Source organism: Vidua macroura, chromosome 1, assembly GCF_024509145.1.
Source record: "Vidua macroura isolate BioBank_ID:100142 chromosome 1, ASM2450914v1, whole genome shotgun sequence".
In the NCBI taxonomy this organism is placed as follows: domain Eukaryota; kingdom Metazoa; phylum Chordata; class Aves; order Passeriformes; family Viduidae; genus Vidua; species Vidua macroura.
Window position 1 is genome coordinate 2,821,443 of NC_071571.1, and position 25,420 is coordinate 2,846,862.

The 25,420-nt window shown below is 51.7% G+C and overlaps 1 protein-coding gene across 1 annotated transcript; it reads right to left on the reverse strand.

Moving 5' to 3' along the window:
• Positions 1–1,956: 1,956 nt before the first annotated feature.
• On the reverse strand, positions 1,957–24,393 carry ZBTB47 (zinc finger and BTB domain containing 47). Its single transcript, XM_053987407.1, has 6 exons — positions 23,897–24,393; positions 12,063–13,427; positions 8,657–8,804; positions 8,024–8,139; positions 7,510–7,654; positions 1,957–6,709 (listed from the first exon to the last, which is right to left on the reverse strand). The coding sequence occupies exons 1-6, from the start codon at positions 23,897–23,899 to the stop codon at positions 6,342–6,344; spliced, it is 2,145 nt and encodes a 714-aa protein (XP_053843382.1). The 5' UTR covers positions 23,900–24,393; the 3' UTR covers positions 1,957–6,341.
• Between the last annotated feature and the right edge of the window lie 1,027 nt (positions 24,394–25,420).

The following is a 25,420-nucleotide window of genomic DNA, read 5'->3' on the forward strand; positions in this document are numbered from 1 at the left end:
TCGATGAGATTAAAGGTCTTTTTCCATGATTCTGTGATGTCATGGTACCATTAACAGGGTTGATAATCAATAATAATTCAAAAAAAAAGAACAAAAACAAACCTTGTAAAATAATTGCCTCAAAGTGGTATGAAAATTCTGGTATCAAAAATCTGGGTCAAAATGCAGTTGTGGCGAAACTGAAATATGTTTGAAAGGAAAAAGAATTCAAGGGAAGTAAAGGAACCAGAGTCTTGTCCTGGTTTCATTTGAAGGATTTAGGAAGTTACAGGATAAGCTCCTTAGAGGACAATCACATCAGAACAGTAATGAAATATTTCAAAAGAAAAATAAATCCAAGGTGACTGGCTGTCACAAAGTAGCTTAAAAAAAAAAAGGGGGAACAAAAATCTTTGAAACAATCAAATGTGTGAAAAATGCATGGAAAAGAAATAAACACCTTCTGCCTAGCTCTGCAGAAATTAATGTAGACAATTCCCAAGCTAATGAAAGATGAATCTTCCAAATAGCTTCTGGCAGAAAAAAAAAAAAAAAAAAGAGAAGAATTCAGAAAAAAAAATTACAAAAAAAAAAAAAAATCCCAGATAGAATAATAATTTTTAAAAAGTCATTTATTGCAGTGTCAGGATCCCACCTCCTGCTGCCTCCAGCAACACCATCCCTGGAAGTGTTTCAAGGAATGAGTGGAAGTTGCACTCAGTGCTCTGGTCTGGTTGACAAGGTGGTGATTGCTCAAAGGTCGACTCAATGATCTGGCATTTTCCAGCATTTTCCAGCCTTAACGATTCTGGGATTCCATGACCTTTGCTTCAGCTCTTCTTGCTGAATGCAGGCTGGGAAATTGTTGATGATCCTAATAGAGGTTTAATCCCCACTCACCTCCGCCACATTTCTTGGCTCTCCTGGAGGAATTCTGGGCTTTTTGAAGCCAGCAGGAGAATGTTGCTGACCTTCCATGAGTTGTTGTGATGTGGTCCCTGATAAAGGCTCAAGATATTTCAAATAAACTGGAGTTCTGTGCTCACGTGTGGTTCACGTCCATTATAGAGCTGTGGAGAAGCCACCACTGGCACAGGGCAGGAAACTATAAAAGGAAAAATAGCTGTTGTATAAAAATGCCCAGAAAAACTTGAAATATCCCACTGCTTGAGCAACAAGAGGCAAATCTCAGCACATGCTGGGCCGAGGAAGGAGGCAAAGTTGGACATCTCCAAGTGAAGGTGTGGCCTGGGCATGTTCCTCCACATCTCCGAGAGGTTGTGCCAGTTTAAAGACCACCACAGACAAGAAATGCCACCAGGAATGCTCAGAGAGACATCACTCTTCCCTGCTGCCTGGTGTCTTCCTGGCTCAGATACAACAGCTTCAGTGGCACAGGTCCCCCTGCAGATAACGACAGTGGCAAAGACTACATCCAAAGGCTGAGGGAAAACCATCTCTTCTTCCATTTTCTTCCCATTATCCATGCTGATATTGTTGGCGAGGTTCCCCCTGCTCCACTTTAAATTAATAAAGGCATTGGTTGCTTTTGGATGTGCTCCTTGGTCTCTCCACAGCCAACAGGGACCAGAGAGCTCCTTCTCAGAGTTCACACTGGCCTGATTGAGCCAGTAGGACCAGGTGCTCAGTCCTTACCCCAGGGCTGTAAGCACAGAATTCCTTCTTCTCGTCACTCATCACCCTTCCCTGAAAAGCTCTTTTTTGTTGGCCCCACAGCAGTCAATTTGTCTCACACACACGCACACACCTCCCACCAAACCCAACACAGAGCCTGTATATGTGAAGCAGTGGCAGCAGTCAACATTCCACAGGATTCCTCACCCTCCCCATCTCTGACTGCTCACACAGTTGCCTGAAAAAAGCCCTTTTAAAAGAAAAGAAAAAAAAAAAAGGGGGGGGGGGGAAGAAAAAGATAAAGCAAAATTAAAGTAACAAAGAAAGTGGTGGAGCTGTTGGTTTTCTTTTATAAAAGACAGATCGTTTATTGATTCAGTCCTTCCACTTGCAACCTCTTTGGTAACAGTCATAACACTTCCAGACTGGGAGAACGCAGTGGAAAGGCCCGGTTCTGACTTCTCACCAATTTCAGAGCTCAGCAAGCCCTGACGTGCCTTGGTGAGAGGCCAAAAGCAGATTTCAAAGCATGGCCAAGGACCTGGCCTCGAGGGACAACCCAAACCAGCCTCCCTACCGTGACTTTTTGCACTCGTGGGCGGCTCAAAGAGCAGCCCCAGCACCCCCAGGCAGAAGATGGCTCGGGGTGGGGATGTCTGACTGGGAGCTGTGCCCTGGGAGGTGGCTTTGATGAACCTCTTGGGACCTCCTGGACACTGGCCAACGGGACCATCGACGAAGCAAGACTCACCCGTTCCTGCGGTAGACAATGACTTGCCTCAGTTGGCCCCACGGGGATGGACTAATCCAACCATCTCAGCCTCCCCCTCCTCACACCATCCCAAAGAGAGTAACTGCTGTACTTGGAGTTAAAGATAAACATATATTGATTACACATGGTCATAAAAAAAAAAAAAAGTAATAATAATAATAATACATTTCCTAGAACATTACTTAAGACGCTTCCGAAAAGCATCCAAGCTTCCCCTCCCCTCCCCGCCTTCCCTTAATCTATACAGAATAAAGTGCTTTGTTTAGTTTGTTCACACTTGTAGAGCCACCAATACACTCTTAACTTGGCATGTTTGGGCAACCGATACTGAATGCCGTAAAATAATTCAGAGCCGAACACCAGGCATGAGAAACTAGTTTGGAGGCAAGTGCTTGGGGTTTCATTCATCTCCTTCAAGTTCCATGCTACAGAGGTTGTTCTTATTCCTATTTTTTTTTTCTTCTCCTTTTTTAAAAATTATTATTTTCTTCCTTTGTAAGTTCAACCCAACTCCCGTCGTGGTTCCGTGTCTCTAGGCAGGGCTGCGTGTGGGGAAGCTCTCGCCGTCCGTGTGAACAAAGGGCGTCTGTCCGTCTGTCCTTCCCTCCTGACTTCGGGCAAACCAAGAGTCACCTCAGAGGAGTTGTCTAGCAGCGGATGCTCGTCTCTATTGCACTGTCACAGCCACTCCCACCCATCCGTCCATCCATCCATCACCTTCCCACCGCGCCAGGGTTATGGCTGTGGTCCGAAGGGCCAGCTGTGCCTCATGGATACGTGAGGCGAACTGGTCTGTGCTACCAGGCTCCTGGGATATATAAACCAAAAATGACCCTCCCCACATGATTCCCTCCCTCCCCAAAGTTCAAATGAAGGGTGGAGTGGGGGGGGGGAAAGAAATTTCCGACCCAGACAGGTCTGGGGTTTAGGTGTGTGGGAAGAGCTGTCAGCTGAAGGTTGCGCTATGGCGTATTCAGGAACTGCGTAATGGAAATCAAGCCCCTCTCCACCCTCGCGGTCTGTCAAAGAAGGGATGTGAGAGATTAAGGTGCAAGAGTTAAAAAAAAAAAAGAATTAAAAAAAAAAATTAAAGTAAAACATAAAAAGCTTGAAAACAACGGACCCAGCTCTCCTGCCCTGTCTAACCCCAAGGGGTGCAACAGTGCCAGCCGGGACGGGTCCGGGATGGACGAGGCACTGCGGGAGCGACTCGTCTGAGCTCTTAGTACGCCAACGAAAACCAGACATGGAGACACACTTGGGGCTGAGTCAGGGTGTAGACAAAAGGGCTCGGAGGCCTTGTAGGACTCCTGGGAACTACGCAGGCCTTGGAGAGGGGAGGGAGCAGCAGGGATCTGGTTCTCCAAAGTGCTGTGTGCATGGTCACATCTCAATGTCTCCAAGTGGCTCTACGAGCAGGCTCTCGAAGGGGATCGGACGTGGCTGGGATCGGTCACTGGGCTTTCCGCTGGGCTTCCAGCCTCAAGGAAGTGCTCTCATCTCACAGAGATGTCCAAGGGGGGCAGGTCCTCACTGGGAGAGGATGAACTGGGACAGGAAAAGGGAAAGCCACTTCCAGGAGAGTGGAATAAGGGAGCACAATGTCGGCATGGATGTTTACAGGGGGGGAAGTCTATCGGCTGATGGGCTCCATCACAGAAGACCTTAAAAGTAAGGTGAGCCCTCCTCAGGGCACAGCACTCCCATCCTGTCTCAAGGCTGAACATGAGGGAAAAGGAGCACAAGGAAACCCAAGGGGATGGGATCTGGGAGGCAGCAGAGGAGGACACAGCATGGACCACTCTAGCACCTCCACGGGTTTCACAGAATGCTTCTCTAAAGCAAACATCTTCCAGTATGGGTCATGGTCCCTTCAGACAGCCAATGGCCCCAAGAGCCCTCACACCTCACAGGTGTGTTTGAGGCTTTGCACCATCCCACAAGCCCCAGGGTCATGGAGGGGGGCAGCAGAGAAGCCTTTGGAACCCACCTGAGAAGATCAATAAGGTGAGGCAGCTCTGCCATAGCAACCTCCTCGTGCTCGGAGCAAACGGAGATGGGGGTGAGCTCACTGGTACTGAGAGCCACGCTGGGGATCCACAGGATCCCAGCCAGCACAAAGATGGAAAGGACTTTGTGGCTCCAAAATGCTAACATCAGTCAGCTTTCCCAAGATGCTGGGCACCAGTGGGGCACCACTCAGCAGGAGGTGACACCAGTCACCTCAAAGAGCACTCAGGAGAACAGCAGATGCTCCCCAGTCCTGTCCCTGTCAGACTCCTCATGTCCCCAGTCAGCAAAGCCCCTGAATCCTCCCATGTCTGCAGGACAGCCTCAATGCTGCCCAAGTGCTTTGCTGATTTGGTCCAGGAGACGAAGCACCAAGACTTTTCACAGTGCCAGATGTGGCTCCCTGTCCCCAGCATTCTGCTGTCACCCAGCACAAGCTGCATATGAGAAAAGGCTCCTGCAGCCCACTCAGTGACCTCTTTCCTTCTTACCTACCAACAGTGCTTCCACCACCTCCTCCATGACCTGGCCCACAGGTGACCTCAACACCAGCTTTAGAAGCACAGGATCAGCTGGAACACCCCCCACCTCTTGCCAGCCCTTCTCTGCCCATGCTGGGTGCTCTCTGACTCCACAGGGGACACTTTCCCCAGTAGGGACCCCACAGCCATGGTCAGGACAATGCATGGCACTCTGGGGCAGAGCACAGCAGTGAGAGACCCTGCTGGGACCTCAATGCCCAACAAAAAGGTGACAGCAAAGCCTTCCTCTTCTCCTCCTCCTCAGCATGAAGCCAGCCATATTATTTTAAGTGAAAACAAAGACCAGCTCGACTTGAACATCTTCAACAAGCACTAAGTAACACCACAGGGCATCACCAAAACAACCACAACTCTCACTGGTCCCCTCTGGTCACCCCAAACCAGGACAGGGCAACAGATACCAGCACCACAAGGAGAAGTGAAGCTTGGGAGACCAAAGCAGGCAACAAACTGGAGACTGGGACATCATCATTCTCAGGATGAACATGGTCCTGCTTTAGCTCTGAACCTTGCAGTGAGACCAACCTGGAGCTCACCTGTCCCTCAGGGGTTTGTTCAGATTGTTAAGGCACTATTCTGGGCCGATTCTGTCAAGAAACAGAAGCGTCCTGCTCCTCTGTCCCAGGCTGCCCTCCTGCCAGTCCCAAAGGTACCTGAGCTCTCCCAGGAACAGCTCCCTGACTCCAGAGCATCCCCAGGAGCCCAGCTCCTCCTGGGATCAGCAGAAAGGGCACATCAGAGCCCAGCTCCCTTAGGGCACCCCAGAACTGAACCGACAGCGAGTTGCCCCGAGATGCAAGGTGGGTGTTTGTGCTTTTGCCTGTGGAGGAGGAAAACCCGTTAGAGGGAAGACGTGTCGAGGGCTGCTAACGAGAGCGTGCTAATGGCTTTCCAGTGGGGACATCTGCTCGCTCGCCACGGGCCACCGGGGCTGGCAGTGGCGGGCTCCCCTGGCGTGCCCACCTTTCAACCCCGTGGGTGAAGAGCCTGACTTGAAAGACCAGCTTTACAGTACAGGGATTCAAGCACCACTAACTAGAATTCGGCTTCGAAATATTGATGCACCGGCCAGCAAGCTCAAGCCCGGATATCCTGCTCCTCCCAGCCTCACCAGCATCCCAGCAGGAAGATGAAACTGAGAGTGACACCTTTTACCTACACCCTTATGGACGGACGGCGGTTTCCCCCCCAACACCCACGCTCCTCGACGGGGAGGGCTTCCTCCTGCTCCCCCTCTCTGCGGAGAATGACTGGTGAGAAAAAGGAATAAAAACCCAAAACAGCCCCAAAATGAGGAGGAAAGGGGGGTAGAGAGCAAGCAAAGCCTTGGCTCCCCGGGGGAAAGGCGTTCCCGAAGGGCAGAGCAGTCCGTGCGGGCGCGTGGCCGGGGTGGCAGGGGGCACCTAATTGTTGTTTGAATTTATCCTCCCCGCGGGAAACAGGGGAGGGGGTGGTGGTAGGTGAGGAGGAGGAGGGAGGGTCTGTGGAAGAGGATGGAGCAGCGGCAGGGGCAGGGGGGAGACGCCGGGGCCGGGGGGCAGCGGAGCCGGGCTGGTGGCGGGTTGGGGGACGGCCGTGTCCGAAGCCAAGGGGTTGCTGACGCGGAAACATTTCTCCTTGTGGGCTTTGAGCATGTTGGAGAAGCGGAAGCGCTGGCCGCAGACGTCGCAGGGGTACGGCTTCTCCCCGGTGTGGGTCCGGCGGTGCCGCTTCATGTTGGGGCGGCTGGTGAAGCTCTTCCCGCAGATCTCACAGATGTAGGGCTTCTCCCCTGAGGGTGGGAGAAGAGGGGCGAGAAGCTGCTGGTTAGGCCAGGTGTCAGAGACTGGGAAGATTTGATGAGACAATTCGGGGTGCATGCGTGTGCCTTGCCCTCGTGAGGCAGTGAACGGCCCCACATCCCAGCCCTAGAGCCTGTATCCCAGCCTGGCAGTGTCTGTCGATCATGGCACATGGTGAGGCAATGCTCCTCTCTCTCCTAATCCACCTCCTGAGGGCCAAATAACCAGAATTCCCATGTGGGAGAAAAACCAAGGGGTATTTAAAGCCTAACACCAGGCCATCCCATTCATCTAGACCCTACCTTTGTCTTGGAAGTTCTGTTTGAACCCAGGAGTTGGTAGCTATATATATGTGATTTTCTGTATCTTTTCTGTCTTTCTCTCTTTCCTCTTCTTCTAATTTCCTCTCCTTGGAATATTTTGAGTACCTTAAGATCGAATGTGTTTAAAGTTTGCTAAGTTGAACGGGCCAAGTTTAATGCTGTGAGAAGTGTTTTATGTTGGTTGGATGCTGTACTAAACCTTTTGCCAAAGTTCCCTGATTTTCCTCAAGTTTGCCAGCAAATTTTGTTTTGACCTCTTGAGAAGACCTTGTTGGTATTTCTCCTGAGTGTGAGATGAACCACAGTAAGCCTTTCCAAAAGTCATAGAAGGAGTTGACTGGGGCCTTATCAGTGCCCCACAAAACCCCATCCTGCCACCCACCCAAAGATATTACCCCCATCCCATCACTCTTTCCAGGGAGAGCCTGACCGCAGGGATCTGGGGCCAGGCAAGGGGCGGGTCTCACCCGTGTGCGTCTTCATGTGCTCATCGAAGTACTGCTTCATGTTGAAGTCCTTGCCACACCACTGGCACATGAACTGCTTGTGGCCAATGTGGATGCTCATGTGGGAGCGCAGCTGGTACTTGTACTGGAAGCGCTCGTTGCAGTTCTGTGGGGGCGAGGAGTTGTTGATGAGCACCCAAAATATCCCCACATTCCCCTCAAATCATCATCAGCAAGGAAATCCTGTTTTTTCCCCCCAAGAAGCCCCCCAAAACAGGCTTTTTGGGACATACCCAGCCAGGTTTGCAGGCTGGATGGGCTTGGGGTGGGTGCAAAGTCCAGGCACTTGGGAACAGATCCTGGCATTGGACAAGTTTCATCATAAATTTGGCGGGACTTTCAAACCAGGAGGCGATGCAAAGTTTGGAAAAGCGTGGGATCAACCCTACAGCTGCACTGGCACAAAGCGCAGTGGAAGCCCCAGGGAGTGGAAGATCTCTCCCCAGATCAGTGTTTTGGCCCTCGTTTGCCTTACCTCACATTTGAAAGGCTTCTCCCCGGAGTGCTGGAGCGAGTGGACCTTGAGGGACATGCTGCGCTTGAAGGACTTCCCGCAGGTCTCGCAGGTGAAGGGCATGTCCTTGGTGTGTGCTGGTGGGGACAGGGGCAGGTCAGCAGCCTCCACACACCTCCACCATCCACCTCCCCACACCCCAGCTCTGGCTCCCAACCCCACCAAACCCAAAGCATCTCTGGAAGATCAGTGGCAGCAACGTTTCAAGCATTTCCCTTCCAAACGCCCATTCTTCCTTGGTGGCTCCAAGGCCCAGGGACAATCACCGTTGTCATATGCAATTTGCTTTTCAAAGCCCAGCACTGGTGTGGTCTGGTCTTTTTACACTGGTTACACTTCAAACCTTCCTCTGATCACTTCTGACCAACATAAAATAAGTGGAATTCCCCAGCACCACGTCCAAACCCAGCACTGAGCAGACATTGGTTCAGCATCGAATATCAGGTCAAATTTCAAGATGGGGATGTGAGAAAATTCACCCAAGAGTAAGCCCAGCCCTGAAGACCCAACATGACAGCAAAAGAAAACACCTCTGATTGCCAAACTGATGGACCAACACCCCCAAGATCTCCCCGTGGTGCCTCCCACACTCACCAACCATGTGTTTGCGCACGTGGGCCATGGTGTAGAACTTCTTCTCGCAGATCTCGCAGGAGAACTTCTTCTCTGCATAGCCATGGACAATCTTGTTGTGCTCATGGAGAGACCAGAGCTTCTTGAACCCCTTCCCGCATGTCACGCACTGCAAGGACACAGGAGATGGTCAGGGAAGCAGGAAAGGGAAACATGGAAAAGGAATATCATGGTGAAAGCTACAGCTGATATCAAAAATCATAACAACCAGCAAGCCTGATTTAGACCTTGTCACTTCAAAACCTCCAAACTTCATATTTCTATCCATGGGATGAGCAAGGGGGAATGACCTTCCAGGGAAGGATGTGGAATCTCCATCAATGGCTGTATCAGGACTTGGATAAGCAACAGCTCATGTCCTATTTCCAGCTAGGAATTTTATTACTAAAAGATTTTATGTAAAATATCCCAACCCTCTGTGCATTGGAAATTTGCAAAAAAATATGAAAACAAGGAGAATCCCTATCCAGGGCAGTACAACTTCAGTCTTCAGCAGATATTATGGATACTTCACCACTAAATTAGTTTTCCAAACAGATCTACGATTCCATGATATCCAAAAGGACCAAAATGGACCCAAACCACCAGTCCATCAGCACAAGGAGAACAATGTGACATGGAAGGTCTTCCCCAAAGAGTTAAGGTAGAGAATCACTTCAGCTTCAACAGCTTCAGTGTTCTTCCTCTGGAAGTTCCCAGGAAAAGCTCCAGCTTCTGTGTGAGACCTCTTGGAGGCATGTGAGACCAGTCCAATGCTCAGGGAAACACAGGAGAGAGATATCCACCAAGGAAACCATGCCAGGAGCCAAGGGTCAACTCCTTCCCCTTTACCTTTCCATGGCTCACGTTCCTCTTGGTCAACAGGGTTAAAACCATCCCTTCTCTCCTTGCAGATTTGTTGAGAAAATAATTCATGCCTTGAAGGCTGAATTGCACCTGTGAACCTGGGGAGGGATTCCTTTACTTCACCTCCTTCCCAGAGGAACAGATGCTCCTTGGTGGGTTTCAACCAAATTTTGCTGTGATACGGTGGAAAACACAACATCATGCTGTGAAGTCACTCTATTTTTCTATATGCATTTATATTTAGGTGCCCCAAAGGAAAAATTAGGGTCACAGAGCCATTCCCAAGCCTCATCATCTTCATCTTGCCATGCTCAAATGTCAACATGAGCACTCCTCCAATTCCTACTGTTCCCAAGTATGTATTTCCATGGATCAGAACAGCTTTATCTCTGTCTTAAGGGATATTTCAAGGCAAATTCAGTACTAGAGCCTAATATCAAAGACACATCAATATCCATTTTCTCCATTTAATATGAAAGAGGCAGGGGAAATTCAAAATGAAAGGCAGAGGGAAAGCAGCAGAGGTAGAAAAACCCCCAGGGCTGGGCCCAAACACCCTGGAGAACCGAGCTCTGTGTCCTCACTTAGTGCTGAAAATCATCACTCAAAAATATGGAAGTAATGTCCAAATGAGGGGAAAAAATGAGGATATAAATTCTTGCAGGTTAAAAGGAAAACCATACTGAAGCTGGCAATAAAAAGAATTTGAGGGACAACTCAATAAAGCAAAGGATGAATCATTTTTCAGATGGTAGAGGTAGGATGCACATTATGGAGATGGGGAATGAACACAGGGAGCAGGATGATGCTTAAATCCTAAAGCTTTACGGATGAAATCTAGGGACAAAACAAAGAAAGAAAGCAGCAGAGCAAACTGAGAAAAGGTGGATAGTCCATCCATGGATCTGATTAAAACACAAGAAATAAAAAAATGTTATAGGAAGAGTGCCGAAAAAAAATCCTTTTCCATCCAGACATAATTCTATGAGATGTTGATAAAGTTATTAAATATTATCAGAGCAAATGGGGTGGATTTGGCTATTTGTAAAATTAAAAATGCTTAATTAAGTGGGAGACAATGATCCCTTTTTCTGCAGAAGGAGGTCACTATACAGACAGTTGTGGTTCTTCCTATTCCAAAATGATTTGGAAAAGGGATAAAAAGGAGGGGGCAAAACAAAAAACAAGCAATGAGGTGACAGCCCCATGTTATCCACCTGGAAAGCAGATGAAGCTGAATAAACATTCCGGTAAAACTCCTTTTTAACTGCCCAGGTTTCATGCTAGGCCCTGAAATAGCCACCACCACTCAGGTATTGGAGCTACACTCATCCATTCTGGGAAAAAGCATCCAAAAAAAGCAACTTCAGCGCTGTGAATTCACCAGGAAGATGCACCAAAGGGTCAGTGACTGCTTCACCTATGAGCCAAGACCATTCCTGCTTCCGTGTTCCCTGCTTGCCAAGATCTGCCTCATTCCCTGTTTTATTTGGGATGCCATCAGTGGAGGGCTCCAGTAGCACTTGGGTCGTGTTACCTTCATCAAGGAGATGAATTCAAAATCTGGTCACTGGTGGGAAGGGTGATGGGAGAAGCTCTCCATAAATTGGTATATTTGTAATTATTAGCAGCAGCTGTAAAAACAGCTCATCAGGAATTAGGAGATGGGAATTTGGAGGGATCTTCAGTGTTTGCTGCTCTGATTGGGTGCCTCCCTATCCCCCCAAAACTGCAGTGATTTAACAAAGCCAATTTGCCAACACAGGGATGTGCTAATGACCACACCAAGCCCGAGCCATGCATGGATGTCAAACACACTCAGAAATTTGCTAATACGCACAAAAAAAGCACAAAAGGCAGATTAAAACCATTTTAACTCCTGTCAGCAAATCTTCAAATTAAGCTAAAATAGGTTCAGCCCATGTAGGAATGCTGGAGTGTCTCTCCATCAAGGGCTCACAGTGTTTTATCCAGATTAACTGAATAAACTCAAAAGAAAAATTACTCCTCAAAAATTAACTCGGTGTTTCCACAAAGGTAGTCAAGGGGAAGCCACAGCCCTGTGGCACAAATCCTCTGATTCCAGGCCACTGTGGGATCCTCCTGAGTCTGAATACAAGTCATGGGTGAAGGAAGGTTCCCTCCCAGCTGCCATGTTCTGCTGGTTTTGCGTATAGAAGAAAAATCTCATATCTCAAATTCTCAAAATCTCAAATTAACAACCAAAACCACTACACGTGTGCCAACTGCAACATCAGTATTATCTGAGCACGAGCCCATCCCATGGTGGAGCTGGATGGGACGACCTCCACGGTGCTTGGGATGCCCTTCCCTCACTGGGATGTCCCACAGTGGTGGGATGTCCCCCCCTTGGTGGGACATCCATGCACTTTGGTGGGGTATTTCCGCCTTGGTGGGACATCCACCTCTAGCGGGATGCTCCACCCCGGGGTAAGGCATTCCCCCCTTGGTGGGATGTTCACCCCGGGGGGATCCACGCCCTGGATGGATCCATTCTCACCTGGATGTTCTTCTCACAGTCGGTCTGGTGGTGCAGCAGGAGCTCGCTCTCCAGCAGGAAGCGCTTCCCGCACTTGTCGCAGATCTGCATCCGGCTGTGCGTGACGTTCATGTGCTTCTCCAGGTACCAGCGGTTGTTGAAGATCCGGGGACACTTCTTGCATGGATAATGCTGCTTCTCCTCCAGCTTCACCTTCTGGCCCAAGCCATCTTGCTCCTTCTTTCTCTTCCTTCCCCTCTGGCCTTCTTCTTCCTCCTCCTCCTCCTCTTCCACCTTGGCCATCTCCTGGGACCTGGTTGCCATGGCAGGTTTAGTGGCTTTGGGTGCCCGGCTGCCCCTGCGGGGCTGCCCGCTCTTTTCCCTTTTCATCTCTGAGGCATCTTCATCATCATCGTCCTCTTCTTCCGTCGTCTCCTCCAGGTCTTCCTCCTCGCTGCGCTCCTCCTCCTCCTCCTCCCCCACCTCCGCATCCTCCTCCTCTTCCTCCTCCTCCTCCCCTTCCTCATTCTCCTCCTCCCCGTCCTCCTCCGTGTCGCGCCCATCCCCGTCCGGCCGCCCCATCACGGCCGCCTCGCTGGCGGCCGCCTTCCCCTCCGTGCCCTTGGAGACGTTGAGGGTCTGGTTGTTGAGGTTCACCTCCACGATGATCTGCTCCCGGTTGTAGGAGCCCTGGCTGTCCAGGTCCTCCTCGGACTCCTCGCCCTCCATCTTACAGACAGCGCCGGGACCTCCGTCCTTCTCCTCCTTGTAGTACTGCTTGGCCGGGCCGGGGGGGAGCGTCCCACTGCCCGTCCCATCCTCCACCCGCACCGAGAAGGGGTCGTTGCCCTCCCGGGCGTAGATTTTGGGGTGGGGGGCGTCCACCTCCTGCTTGATCTCGCAGTAGTAGGGCGGGGGTCCGGCGCAGCCCTCGGCGGGCAGGGCCATGTCGGTGGCCAGGCTGAGCGAGCGGGTGTCCAGCAGGTCCTGGCAGGAGGACGCGATGTTGTTCATCTGCAGCACGGCGGCCGCGTTCAGCACGTCCTGCACATTGCAGGAGTTGACGAGCAGCTTGGAGGTGTAGATGAAGTTGAGGATCTGCTGGAGGCCCTGCGAGGTGAGGGCCTCCAGAGAGAGCTCCACGCGCTGCAGCTGCTTGTTCTGGGTGAAGAGGGAGTGGAAGAACTGGCTGTAGGCTGCCAGGACCCCCTTGTGCGCCGGGAAGATGCTCTTGTGCTGCACCAGCACGATGTCCACGTCGCACAGGTCCGGCTGAAAGAGGCGCTGCTCGTTCAGTCTGTCCATCAAACACGTGAAGTGGAGGGCTACATCCTCCACCAGGGAGTACTCAGCCGAAGGGTAGTCAGTCGTTTTTTCGACTATCAGCTGTGGGGAGGAAAGAAATAGAATCATTCAGGGCTCTTTCCCTGCAAAAAAAACACCCTTCTGGCCATGCCATCCATCCTTCTCCATGCATCCCCAAGTCAGAGGTGCCACCTGAGAGACTCTACTGCCAGCCCCAGCTTGGAGGTGCCAACCAAAACGTTCTGTCACCAATCCCAGCTTGGAGACACTAACCATGAAGTTCTGCCACCAGCCCCAGCTTGCAGATACCAACCAAAATGCTCCATCACCAACCCCAGTTTGGAGATATCAGCCAAGAAATTCCATCACCAACCCCAGTGTGGAGAAATCAGCCAAGAAACTCCATCACCAACCCCAGTTTGGAGATACCAACCAAAACATTCCATCACCAACCCCAGTTTGGAGATACCGACCAAAACATTCCATCACCAACCCCAGTTTAGAGATATCAGCCAAGAAATTCTATCACCAACCCCAGTTTGGAGATGCCAGCCAAGAAACTCCATCACCAGCCCCAGCTTGGACATGTCAACCAAAATGCTCTACCACCAGTCCCAGCTTTGGAACACCACAAAACTCCACCACCAGGCCCACCTGAAGACACCAACCAAGAAGCTCCATCACCAGCTTGAGTCCAGGAGACTCAACCAAGGAGAAGAAGCCCCAGCGAAAGGGCAGGTCAGGGCCACACTAGCAGCCACCGATAGCCCTTCAAGGTGGGTAGGAGGCACCATGGCCACCAAGGAGGTCCAAAGGCAGGCTCAGGTGGCCACACTCACTCAGAGATGTCACACAGGAGAGGGGATGCCTTGACCTCTTGAATAAGATGGAGATCCAGGTGGATATTTGCCCCAAGCAGGAAGCCAATTTTAGGCACCTGCTGAGATGTAACCCCCTAAACAAAAGGAAATTAGGAGTTTATAGCTCCCTGCTTCTGCAGATAATAACATAAAGCCCAATATCCCCTGATATTTCTGAATTACGCCGCGTGCTCTCGCTCACAACAGCAGCTCACTCACAGCTGGATTCATTGGGATGATTTATGCACTTTTTAATGCTCATTTTCCATTGCCTGGGGAAAGGCACTACCTGGAAAAATTCAAATCAGGGAGAAGCACAACTGAGGCTGGGAAATGCTGCACTGCCAACCCTCCCCAGGCTGAGTTTTCTGGGTATTTAATCCAACTCCCACGTATTTCACATGGTCCAGACCATCCCTGGTGTTCATCCCCTCTCCTGGTCATACCTCAGCCCCAGGATGAGTCTGCCTGCTCCACCCCAAATCCAAGGGATATCCCACGCCCTAAAACCTGTGTCCTGTATTAAAAGAAGGTGGGACACACCCTTTCCCTTGGCTTCCTTTGCTGAACACCCAAATCCTCAATGGAGACACATCCAGACCCCATAACACCCTCTTTCCTGACCAAGGACATGGTGCAGAACAGTGGCAGAGAGGGGAGGTTCTACCTGCCAGGTTTATCCTGCACCTCCTGCTCCAAAAAGAGATTTTCAACACCCATTTTTTCTGGAACAAATGGCAGCTCTTGATCAACACACAAATTCCAGCAAGACATGTTCTGTTTGTCTTCTTTTTTTTTTTTTTTTTTTTTTTGTCTGGTGAGCCAAAGGCAAAAGACAAAAATGTTTAAATAATAAAAAAGGGTGTTTTCGTCTCTGTTTTCCCAACAAGCAAAAAACCTCTTCCTCCTCCCTGCCAAATTTTTTCATTTTCATTGGATTTGTGCTCCACAACCAACCCATCCAACCAGTAGGGTTTTGCATGGTCCTGATAGCCCTGGAGAATCCCAGCAAGTGCTGGCACCCAGGAAAAACATGGAAAAACCAGTTCTGCTCCAAATTCTTGGCTCTGCAGCCTGGAGCAAGGCAGAGAGGTAGGAAAAGGGTTGGGTACTTATATATTTTATATTCTTTTTATTGTTTATATATATTAATTTTTCAATATTTTATACATCCATGCTTATGTATGGTTAAACTACTTATATATAAAAATACATACATGTATAAATTTATAAACATTCTTTATATATGTATTTGTTACAAAATGCTGCATCCCAGCTGGAACATCCATCCACCTCACCATTTTCCGAGCCTCTCGCGACTGCCAAGAACATTTTGATGAGATCTTGGATGGTTCAGCCCGCCCCCAAGACACGTAGAAAATAATTAAGGATATAATAAATATCAAAAACTGAAGAGACAGCAGGAATTCAGCGCAGCAGTTTGCTGTTTGCCAGGTTCTCTCTTGAAAAAAACCCTCCGGGGATCCATCTCATTCTTCATTTAGGATACCCCAAGCTTGGTGTAGGGACATCCACGAAGGAATGGGTGCAAAATAGGGGAAAACGGGTCTGTGGGGCGGCATCGCCCCGCCTGGGAAAAAAAAAAAGCCGGCTTTTTTTGCCCTCCGGATCGAGGATTTTTGGCAAAGGGGGCTGATCCCTCACCCAGCGGCGCTCCTCGCCAGGCGGCTCTAATCAGTCCCAGCAGCGGCGAGGACAATGCGTGTCTTGGCCGCGTCCCGCCGGTGACTTCAGCCCGGGCTTGTCAGCGGGAGCCTTTTGCTCTTTATTGCTCTCAGATGCTTTTCGTGAGCTTGCCCGGAGCCAGAGCCCCGGCCGAGACAAGAGGCGCCTGCCGGGGTGAGATTCCCCAGAAAGACCCCAACTTGCCCCAAAATGCCCCTCCGGCAGCTCCCGTCCCTGCAGCTCCAGCGGAGCGGAGAAGCCTGACTAATGGGCGACTAATGGGAGGGTTAAATCCGGTGCTCTTCCTCTGGGAAAATGCAAATATTTGAAATATATATCCCTTTTAATATTTCTTGTATTAAAAATACATATTCAGAAAAAGGAAAAAAAAGAAGAATCACGAGTTTTGCTCTTTTCCACCATCACCACCCGGCCCCGCTGGCTCTGTTTAGGGCCAGGAGCAGGTCAGCCATCCCATCTCCATCCCCTGCTGCACCTGGGCAGCTCACTGCATGCACTAAACCCTAAAACTGCGGGGCCCCACCACACACTGCCAACCTCTAAGCAAAAGTTCTGGCATCATCAGCGCAGAAAAACACCCCGAAAAATTATTAGAAAGCAGCGTGGCCACGAATTCCACACGCCGAGGCGCCTCCAGCCAGCCCTCCCCGCCCTGACGCTGCCCTCCAGCTCTATTTTAAGAGAGTTTTCACGTGGTGCTGCCAAAGTCCCATCCCAAAACAGCTGCTGGGGCAAGAGGACGGCCAGAGGATGGGGAGGATGCTCGGGGAGAGGGATGGGGGTTGGATGAGCCCCGATGGCAGGGGATGGAAGGGAAGGATGAGTAAGGAACGGTGGTGGAAGGAGATGCTGATGGTCACTGGGGCAGGGCAGCCTCTCTCCAGCCAAACCACCAAAAATCCCACCACAGGAGGTGGAGCCCAAGCTCCATTTCCACCTGTACCCTGCCATGTGCCTCAGTTTCCCTAAACAGACCCACCAACACCTGCCCACCTGCCCTGAAAGGTGTTTGCTGCTGGATTTAAATCAATGTACTATGACAAAAAGCACTTTCTCTTAGCAGCTATTGAGAACGAGATCCCGAAATGTTCCTGCAGCTCTAAACCTCCCCAAAGGACCAGAAGGTTGGGCCACTCTGGATATATTTAAATACTCAAATCCTCAGTCCCCCAGAAGACCATCTCTGACATTCACCAGCCTCTTATTTAATTAATTTTTTTTTTAATTTCTTGTGCCCTCATCACCACAGCACTGAGGACCATGAGCAATTCTTTCCCACATAAACACAAGGACAAGGGGTTTTAGGGCATAAAATTCACATTTAAGTGGTGACAAGACCAGCTGCCTGTGAACCACTTTCCATTCAGCACAAAAATTGGGGATTTCTTTAAATTTTTCACCCTCAAGATGTACAAAAAAAAAAAAAAAAAAAAAGCAATCTGCTTTTCTGTACCATTTCCAACCACCAAAGCATTCATAGTTGACCTTCAGTATTAAATTGCATTAAAGAAAAGTGCTTTAATAAGGAGCTAAATACAATGTCAGCACTTGCTCCTCAAAAAAAAGTCCCCCATGCCCTCTTCTCAATTTGGACATTGCTGCGCTTCAGGACAAAAGAGCTGGGCTGGAACTATTTAATGTCAAAACTTGACTTTTGTTTAAGAAAGAAATAACATTAAACCCCCATTTTTACAGATTAGCTCGGACGACACAAAGGGGCATCGTTACAAATCCCAAACACTCGCGCTTTCGGTTTTAATCCTCGGCTTCCTACAACTTGCCCTCTGCCTTCCAGACCCTTGCATGAAACCTTCAGCCTTTTCTCCCTAGTTTTGAGGCCATCAGAAGATTTTTCCCGAAGTGATGCGACGCTCGTGTCTTCCCACAGCTCCCCAAACCAGAACACGCCGGCCCAGAACGAGCAGCGCTGCCTTGGACCAGGCACATCCCACTGCCCAACCAGCCATTCCCGGAGCTGGGAACCTGGCAGAGGGATAACCCACATCCCAAAGCGCCTGTCCCTCGCCTGTCGCCTACCTTCACCGCTCTGCTGTCCCCTCCCTCCCCGGGGAGCTCTCCGTGGGTGCTTTCGGCACGGGACCGCGCTGGGGGTGGGGTCTGCTCGCTCCTCCGACGGGTGTTTTTATTTAATTACGAGAGGGTTGTCCGGAAAAACAAGCAGGAAGGGAAAACAATAGCCCGGCCACAGCCCCGCCTGGCGAGGCGCCGGGTGCCGGCCCCGAGCGCCCACCGCCGGCATCCTGCCCGCCGGGACGTGCCCGTCCCGCTGCGGAGACCTCAGGGATGCTGCTGACACCATCCCAAGCGGTGATTTGTTTTTTCCTCTCTGTGTTGTCTAAAAGGCTTAAGGGTGCCCAAAGCAGAGTCAAGTGCAGCCACAGCGAGAGCAGGAGAGGGGAAGGGGCCCGGCTCATCTCGGGGGGTTGGGCACCCCAAAAAACATCTCCCAGCCTCTGCTGGGTGAAGAAGAGCATCAATCCAGCTGTGGGACAGCCAGATGCTTCACAGGCTTTTTTTTTTTTTTTTTTTTCCTCCCTTTTGGTTGTTCCTAGTTTCTTATTAATGATATCCAGCATTTACAGGCTTTGGCTCAAGGATGCTTTTCCCAGGGTAGCAGCACCAGGCCCACCAGTGCAATGGAACAGGGACAGCTCCTTCCCCCATCCCTGTCTCCCTGCAACCAAGAGGACACCTTTGCAAAGGGGAAAAGGTTCATTTGGGCTTTTTTTTTGGAAGTGCCATGGCCACCAGCAGCGTGGGGAGAGGAGCAGGATGAGGTGGGATGAGCAACACCCACTGGGAGCAGGCACTGCCTTCCCAACAGCACAGCCCACAGAGGGTTAATGGCTTTGTGCTTTTTTTTTTTTTTTTAATCTCACATTAAAAAAAATATAATAAAAATTAAACCCTATCAGCAGCTCTGGGTGCTTTTCTCCTTTCCTTTTGCACACCGAGCTGCAAAGCCACTGTGACCCTTCCCAGGATGGATGGATCAACCCCACTGTCACACCCCATCCCCAAATCGTCCCAGTGAGGTGATGCTGCTCCTGGGGGATGCCACCACCATGATGGCATCGAGGACACTGCCCCTCTGTTCCACCAGGGTGACAGTGAGGGCAGTGCCATGCCCTGGGAGCCCATCCTGACACGTGGGAAGTCGAGCGCTGTCCCCTGCTCAGACACAGCCTCTGCTGCAAAAATACAGAGGCTTCAGCAATGCTGCATTATTTAATCCCAGGACAAATCCCAATCCCTGCAGGAGAGCAGAGGCACCAAAACCTGGATGGGAGCACCTTTCTGCGTGTCCCTGTCCCCTCGGTCAGGGCTGAAAGAGGTGTGGCTCAGTCAGACCCAACACGTGGTGCAAAAGCCCTGCGGGTGATTCCAGAGCTAGGTCTGGGGGTTAAATCCCGATGGGATGCTGGTGGATTCCAACAGAGCTGGCACGGCCCTGGCAAACGCTGAGGGCACACAGGACAGCCAGGCCATGGGGGCCCCGCCAGCGCCTGGCACAGCCAGTGACAGCTGGCTGATGGAGATGTCCCTGAGCCACCATGGGATGGGATGGGATGGGATGGGATGGGATGGGATGGGATGGGATGATGGGATGCTGCCCTCCATCTGTGGGATGCAGGACTGCCCACAGAGTCACTGCCAGGCTGGAAGAGCCCGGGGGACACACACACACACACACACACACACACACACACACGCGGGGGACACGCGCACACACACACACACACAAAGCCACTGTCCCCTCCCTCTCCTGCCCGAGAAAAACAAGCGGAGGGAAGGCTGAGGGAGGAAACGAGGACAAAACCCAAGGCTGACCTCCCCAGCCGGGCTGTCGGCCAAGTGGCTGTAGCCAGGGGCCAGCTCCGGACCACTGCCCAGCCCGGAGTGCCACGCCAGCCCAGGGGAGGCATCACCCCCAGCGAGCCCCGGGATGTCCTCACTGCCACTGAGGGAGGGCGTGGATGCAACAGGACAGGCAGTGCTCAGAGCCCCCCAGAGCTCCCAGGATCCCCCCCAGGAACCCCAAATTCAGTGCTGGGAGCAGGGATGGCTGCAGGAGCAGGGATGGCTGCAGGAGCAGGGATGGCTGCAGCGGGGCAGCCACCACATCACTTGTGCAGAGCAAAAGGCATCGTAACCCCGAGCCACCCCACTGCCATGTGCAGCCAGGGATGCAGGAAGGGGCTGGGATCCCCAGCAGGATGGATGGATGGGTGGATGGATGGATGGATGGATGGATGGATGGATGGATGGATGGATGGATGAGGGATGGATGGATGGATGGATGGATGGATGGATGGATGGATGGATGATGGATGGATGGATGATGGATGGATGATGGATGGATGGTGGATGGATGGTGGATGGATGGATGATGGAAGGATGGATGGATGGATGGATGGATGGATGGATGGATGGATGGATGGATGGGTGGGTGGATGGATGGGTGGATGGGGTGGATGGATGGATGGATGGATGGATGGATGGATGGATGGATGGATGGGTGGATGGATGGATGGATGGATGGGTGGATGGATGGATGGATGGATGGATGGATGGATGGATGGATGGATGGATGGATGGATGGATGGGGTGGATGGAGCCTCCTCCCAGGCACTGCTGAATGAGGTTTCCATCAAAGGGCAGCATCCCCTGCCTGGCACCACAGTGCCCATCCCTGGGGCAGCCACCACGACCTTCCAGGTGGATCCCAGGTGGTTGGATGTGACACCTCCAGGGCTTGTCCCACACTCAGTAAAGCCTAAAACCACAGCATTTCCTAACCCAGCCACAAACTTGCCAGAGAGATCCAAGATTCAACCTGTCCCAGCATGCTGGGCAGGACTTTCCATCCCAGAGCATTTCTCCAAACCCTGGCTCTGACCCCTGGGATGGTCCCCATCTCCAGTTCCATCCTAACCCAGCCTTGACCAGGGCTCTTTGGGTAGCACCAGCCATGCTCCTCTAATCCAGCCATAGAATGGTTTGGGCTGGATGGGACCCTAAAGATCATCTTGTGCCAACTTTCCTGCCATGGGCCATCTTCCTTTAGACCCAGTTGCCCAGATCAAGGATCTGGATGCACCAGATCCTTCCTGCCCAACACTTTTAACATTTTTATGAACATGCATTATTTTTACCCTTATTTTTATCACCATTTTCTCTGTAGCTCGGGGAGCAGAGCTTTAACTCAGACAGGGTGTCAGCAGCCCTGGCTCCAGGCAAAAGATGTAATCATAAAAACAATAATAAAAAAAGACAGTTTGTTGTAATTAAGTCTCCTACCCATCACATCTGCGCCACCATGGCCAGTCTTTCCCCATATCCAAAGGCATCCCAGTTTTTACCTTCAGGAGAGGGGGATGAACACTGAGTGGGCTGCAGAGGGGACAGCAACCCCAGAGGACACGGGGACAAGTCCTCAGGTATCCCCATGCAGGAAACCCAATGGGGCCATCCCTGCCCTGCACAAACCACCCTAACAGCACAACCCATTTCCCTTAGAAGTAAGGGAAAATTAAGGACAGGAGGCACAGAGCTCATCCTGCCCACCAACAGCCACTCCTCCAGTTTTACAGGGACCCATGGAATGTCAGGGGACATCTGGGATGCAAACCACCTAGAGGATCTAGATGTCCACGTTTTTGGGGCCAGGCAAACGTGGCGGCAAATGAAAAACTTCATCCCTTGCTCTTCCTGGAGAGTCACTTTGTCACGGCCAGCACCAGGTCCCCTCTATAAAGGCTGAAATGCAGCAGCGTGGGAGAGCCCTCAGTTTTCTCCTCCAGCTGGAGCACGGAGGGAGAACTGAAAACCAGCAATTCCCCCAAAACCTTCAACGACCCTCTGAGGTTTTGACACATTCAGTTCATCCGCAAAAGGTTTGGGTTGTTGTTTTTTTTTTTTTTTTTCCCCTCCTCATTTTTCCACGAGCAGAAAAATCTGCATCTTAAAAATAACCAATATTTTATCAACTCGCGGGCAACCGACCTCCCAGTTTCTCCCTGTCTTTTCCAAAGGATCCATCTCCAAAGGCGGCAGCGGGTTATTTTTGCGGAGGGGGGTGGCAATGCCTCTGCTCCAGACGCGAGACACGAACACAGGGCCGTTTATCTCGCCTGCTGATAACCGAGCGCTCCGTTAATTCCTCCCGGGGAGAACAAAGCTCCGCCGTCATTCCAAGCCCAGGTGGCAAAGGGGACCCTCCGGCCACCCCGGGAAAAGCCCCCGGAGCGGTGCCGAGCCCAGCCAGCATCCTCAGGGAAACTCTGCAGTTGGAGGCAGAACGTTTGCACCCAGCGAGATTTCACCATAGATCCAGGGGAAAAAAAAAAAAAAAAAAAAATTAAAAAATAATAAATCCCTTAGTGTCTTTCCAAGGAGGAATTTTGCTTTGTAAAGCAAATCTTCCTCTGGTTCTTGCCGAGGCAGGGCGTGGAAGGAAGGCTGAATTCCCAACTTTTCCCCGTCTTGCTCGCTGGGCTGCTCGCTCGGGTGGGCTCTGGGTGTCTCCATCTCCACCTCGGGGCATGAAAGGCTCCCCAAAACACCCCGGAGTGTCCCCCGGTCCCTCAGCATCTCCTCTGGGAAGGGATGCAGGCGCGGTTTCAGCAGGGATTTCAGAGGCCGAGCGTGACTGCCCAGCGTGACCCCAAACCCAGTCCCGACCAGTTTAACCCCAGTATGGCGCTCGGGGAGGGGGGGAGGTGCCGAGCCCCATCCCACCATCCCATCCAGCATCGTTTCCTTATTTTTCCAAGCTTGCACTTTCTTCCCCTTCCCAAAAATCCACTCGGACGCTTCCCGGGGCGTTAGGACGGGCACGGAGCCAGCGCTGGGGCAACCACAAGCCCGCACTTTTTGGGATGGGGGAGGCTCCGAGGCACCGGGAGCCGCGATCCCAGCACATCCCAGCGGGATTTCCCGTGGATCTTCCCAGCTCAGGCCTGTCCTCCGCAACTCCAACTAAACCCCCCCCCACCAAAACTCCACCGGCCGATAAAATAGGTCACTGCTGCAGGCGAGAGCCACAGCTCTGGTGTTATTGTTATTATTATTATTATTATTATTATTATTATTATTATTATTATTATTATTTAAGAGCAGCACTGGAAAATCCCTTTTCGTGGCGGGGGGGGGGGGGAGGGGATGCTGCGCCCTCCCTGCAGCTTTGCTCCTCCGGGATGTCGGGGAGCGCCCAAGACCCCCCAGATCCCCCGGGAAAAGGGGGCCCACGAGGGGAACCAGCCATGGAGGGGCGGGGGGGAAGGCGGGCAGGAATTGGCAAAAGGATGGAGTCATCCGGGGAATGGGAATGGCCGAGGAAGCGGCGGCTCGTGCGCCCCCCCCCCCCTCTCCCAGCGAATCCTCCGGCCTGGGGGCTCCAAAAGTGTGCGCGTCCCCCCAGATCCTCCCAGGGACCCCCGAGCTGGGCTGGGGTCCTCCCAAGGGAGGGCTCAGACCCCTCCTCACGGCCCTTCCGCACCCCCATCCCCCTCTAAGGCACCCCAAAGGTGCTGGAGGGGGGGGGGGGGGCGTTTTTAAAGCCATTTTCAGCAAACACAGCCCATTCTCGCCTTGCGGGAAGGGGGGACCCCCATGCAGCCCCCGCCCCCGGCAGAGCAGCACCGGCCCCAAACCCGGCCGGGCTGTGCTTTTTGTACCTCCCCCCCAAAAAAAAAAAAAAAAAAAAGCAACCAAAATCCACGGCCCCCTCCCCTTCACCCCCCCCCCCCCCACGCGTGGATGCAGCATCGCCCATGCAACCTCCCCCTCCCGCATCCACCTCGGCCGCCCTGGCCGCGATTTGGGCAAGTTTCGAGGCCTTTGGGAAGTCGGCAAAGCCCCGGGAGCGGCGGAGGAAGGAAGGGGAAGGGAGAGGGGAAAATAAAAGCGAGGAGAAAAGGGAGAAGGGGGGGGTGGGGTGGGGGGGGGTTCAGGCTCTACCATTTTGATGCAAAGGTCTCCGCGCTGAGGAGTCCCGGTCCTCCTCCGCTGGCCTGGGGTTTGTGCTCTCCATGAAAAAAACAAGGAATTGGTGGGTTGGGTGGGTTGCTGGTTTGGTGGCTTTTTTTTTTTTTTTTTCCTTTCTTTTTTTTCTTTTGGCTGCCTTATTTCTGCTTTTTTTTCCTTTTTTTTTTTTCGCCTTTTGGAGGATGAGGGGGGGGAGGAAATCACCGCGCCAGCGCTGCTTGCATCCCCGTCCCTCTTTTCCTTTTTTCCCCCTATATTTCCCTTTTCTCAATTTTCCTCTCTCCCTGTTTTATCTTTTGGGTTTTTTTCTTTTCTTTTCCTTTCCTTTTTTTTTTTTTTTTTTTTTTTTAAATTTTATGTTTTCCTCCTCCTCCTCTTCTTCACCTCATCCTGCCCATCGCCATGTTCGCCCCTTTTGGGAAGCCGGAGGAATGCGGAGCGGCGGCGGCTCCGGCTGCCAAGAGCCCCGGGGCCGCTGATTGGAGCCGCCGCATCAGCTGGGGCCGCGGCTGCCCCTTTAAAGCGACAGCAGCCACCGCCACCCCCACGGGGACACCCCCCCTGTCCCCTGTCCCCGCACCCCAACCCCTCCGCCACAGCCGCCTCTGCAGCGCAGCATCCCCCGGGGAGCATCCCCTGGATCCCGCTGGGGCGGGGAAACTGAGGCACGCGCAGCCCCCGCCCGACCTCATCAAAACACCCGCCAGGGTTTTTTTTTTTTGGAGGGGGGACAGTAAAACCTCGATTTGGGGTGTCGTGGAGTGACGTCCATCCGATTAAAGTGGGGTTTTGGGGGTGTTTTCCCGCTGTTTGGATGAAATGGGGATGCCCCCACCTGGAAGTGTTTAAGGCACATTTGGAGCATTAATTGGGAGCATCCCCTGGATCCTGCTATGGAGGGGGAAACTGAGGCACACAGCTCCTTACCCCTCCCCAGATGCAATAAAAAGACCTCAAGGCTTTTGTGGGGCATAAAACCTCAATGTGAGCTGTTGTGGAGTAACAGCAATTTATTTAAAGTGGGATTTTTGGGGTTGTCTCCCACTGTTTGGAGGAAATGGGGATCTCCCCACCTGGATGTGTTAAGGCAGATTAAACACATCCTCTGGATCCTGCTATGGTTGGGGAAACTGAGGCACATCACCCTCCTCACCCCCTCCCCAAACCCAATAAAAAGACCCCAAGGCTTTTTGGGGCATAAAACCTCAGTTTGGGGTGTAATGAATTAAGGTTGGTTTATTTAAAAATGGGATTTTGGGGTGTTCTCCCGCTGTTTGGAGGAAATGAGGATCCTCCACTGGGAGGGTGTTTAAGATACATTTGGTTCTTGGGAGCACCCTCTGGATCTTGCTGTGGAGGGGGAAACTGAGGCACACAACCCCTCACCCCCTCCCAAAACCCAGCAATAAGACCTGAACGTTTTTTGGGGCTTAAAACCCCAACTGGAGGAATCATGAGTCAACATTAATTATTACAAAAGGGGATTTTTGTTCTCCC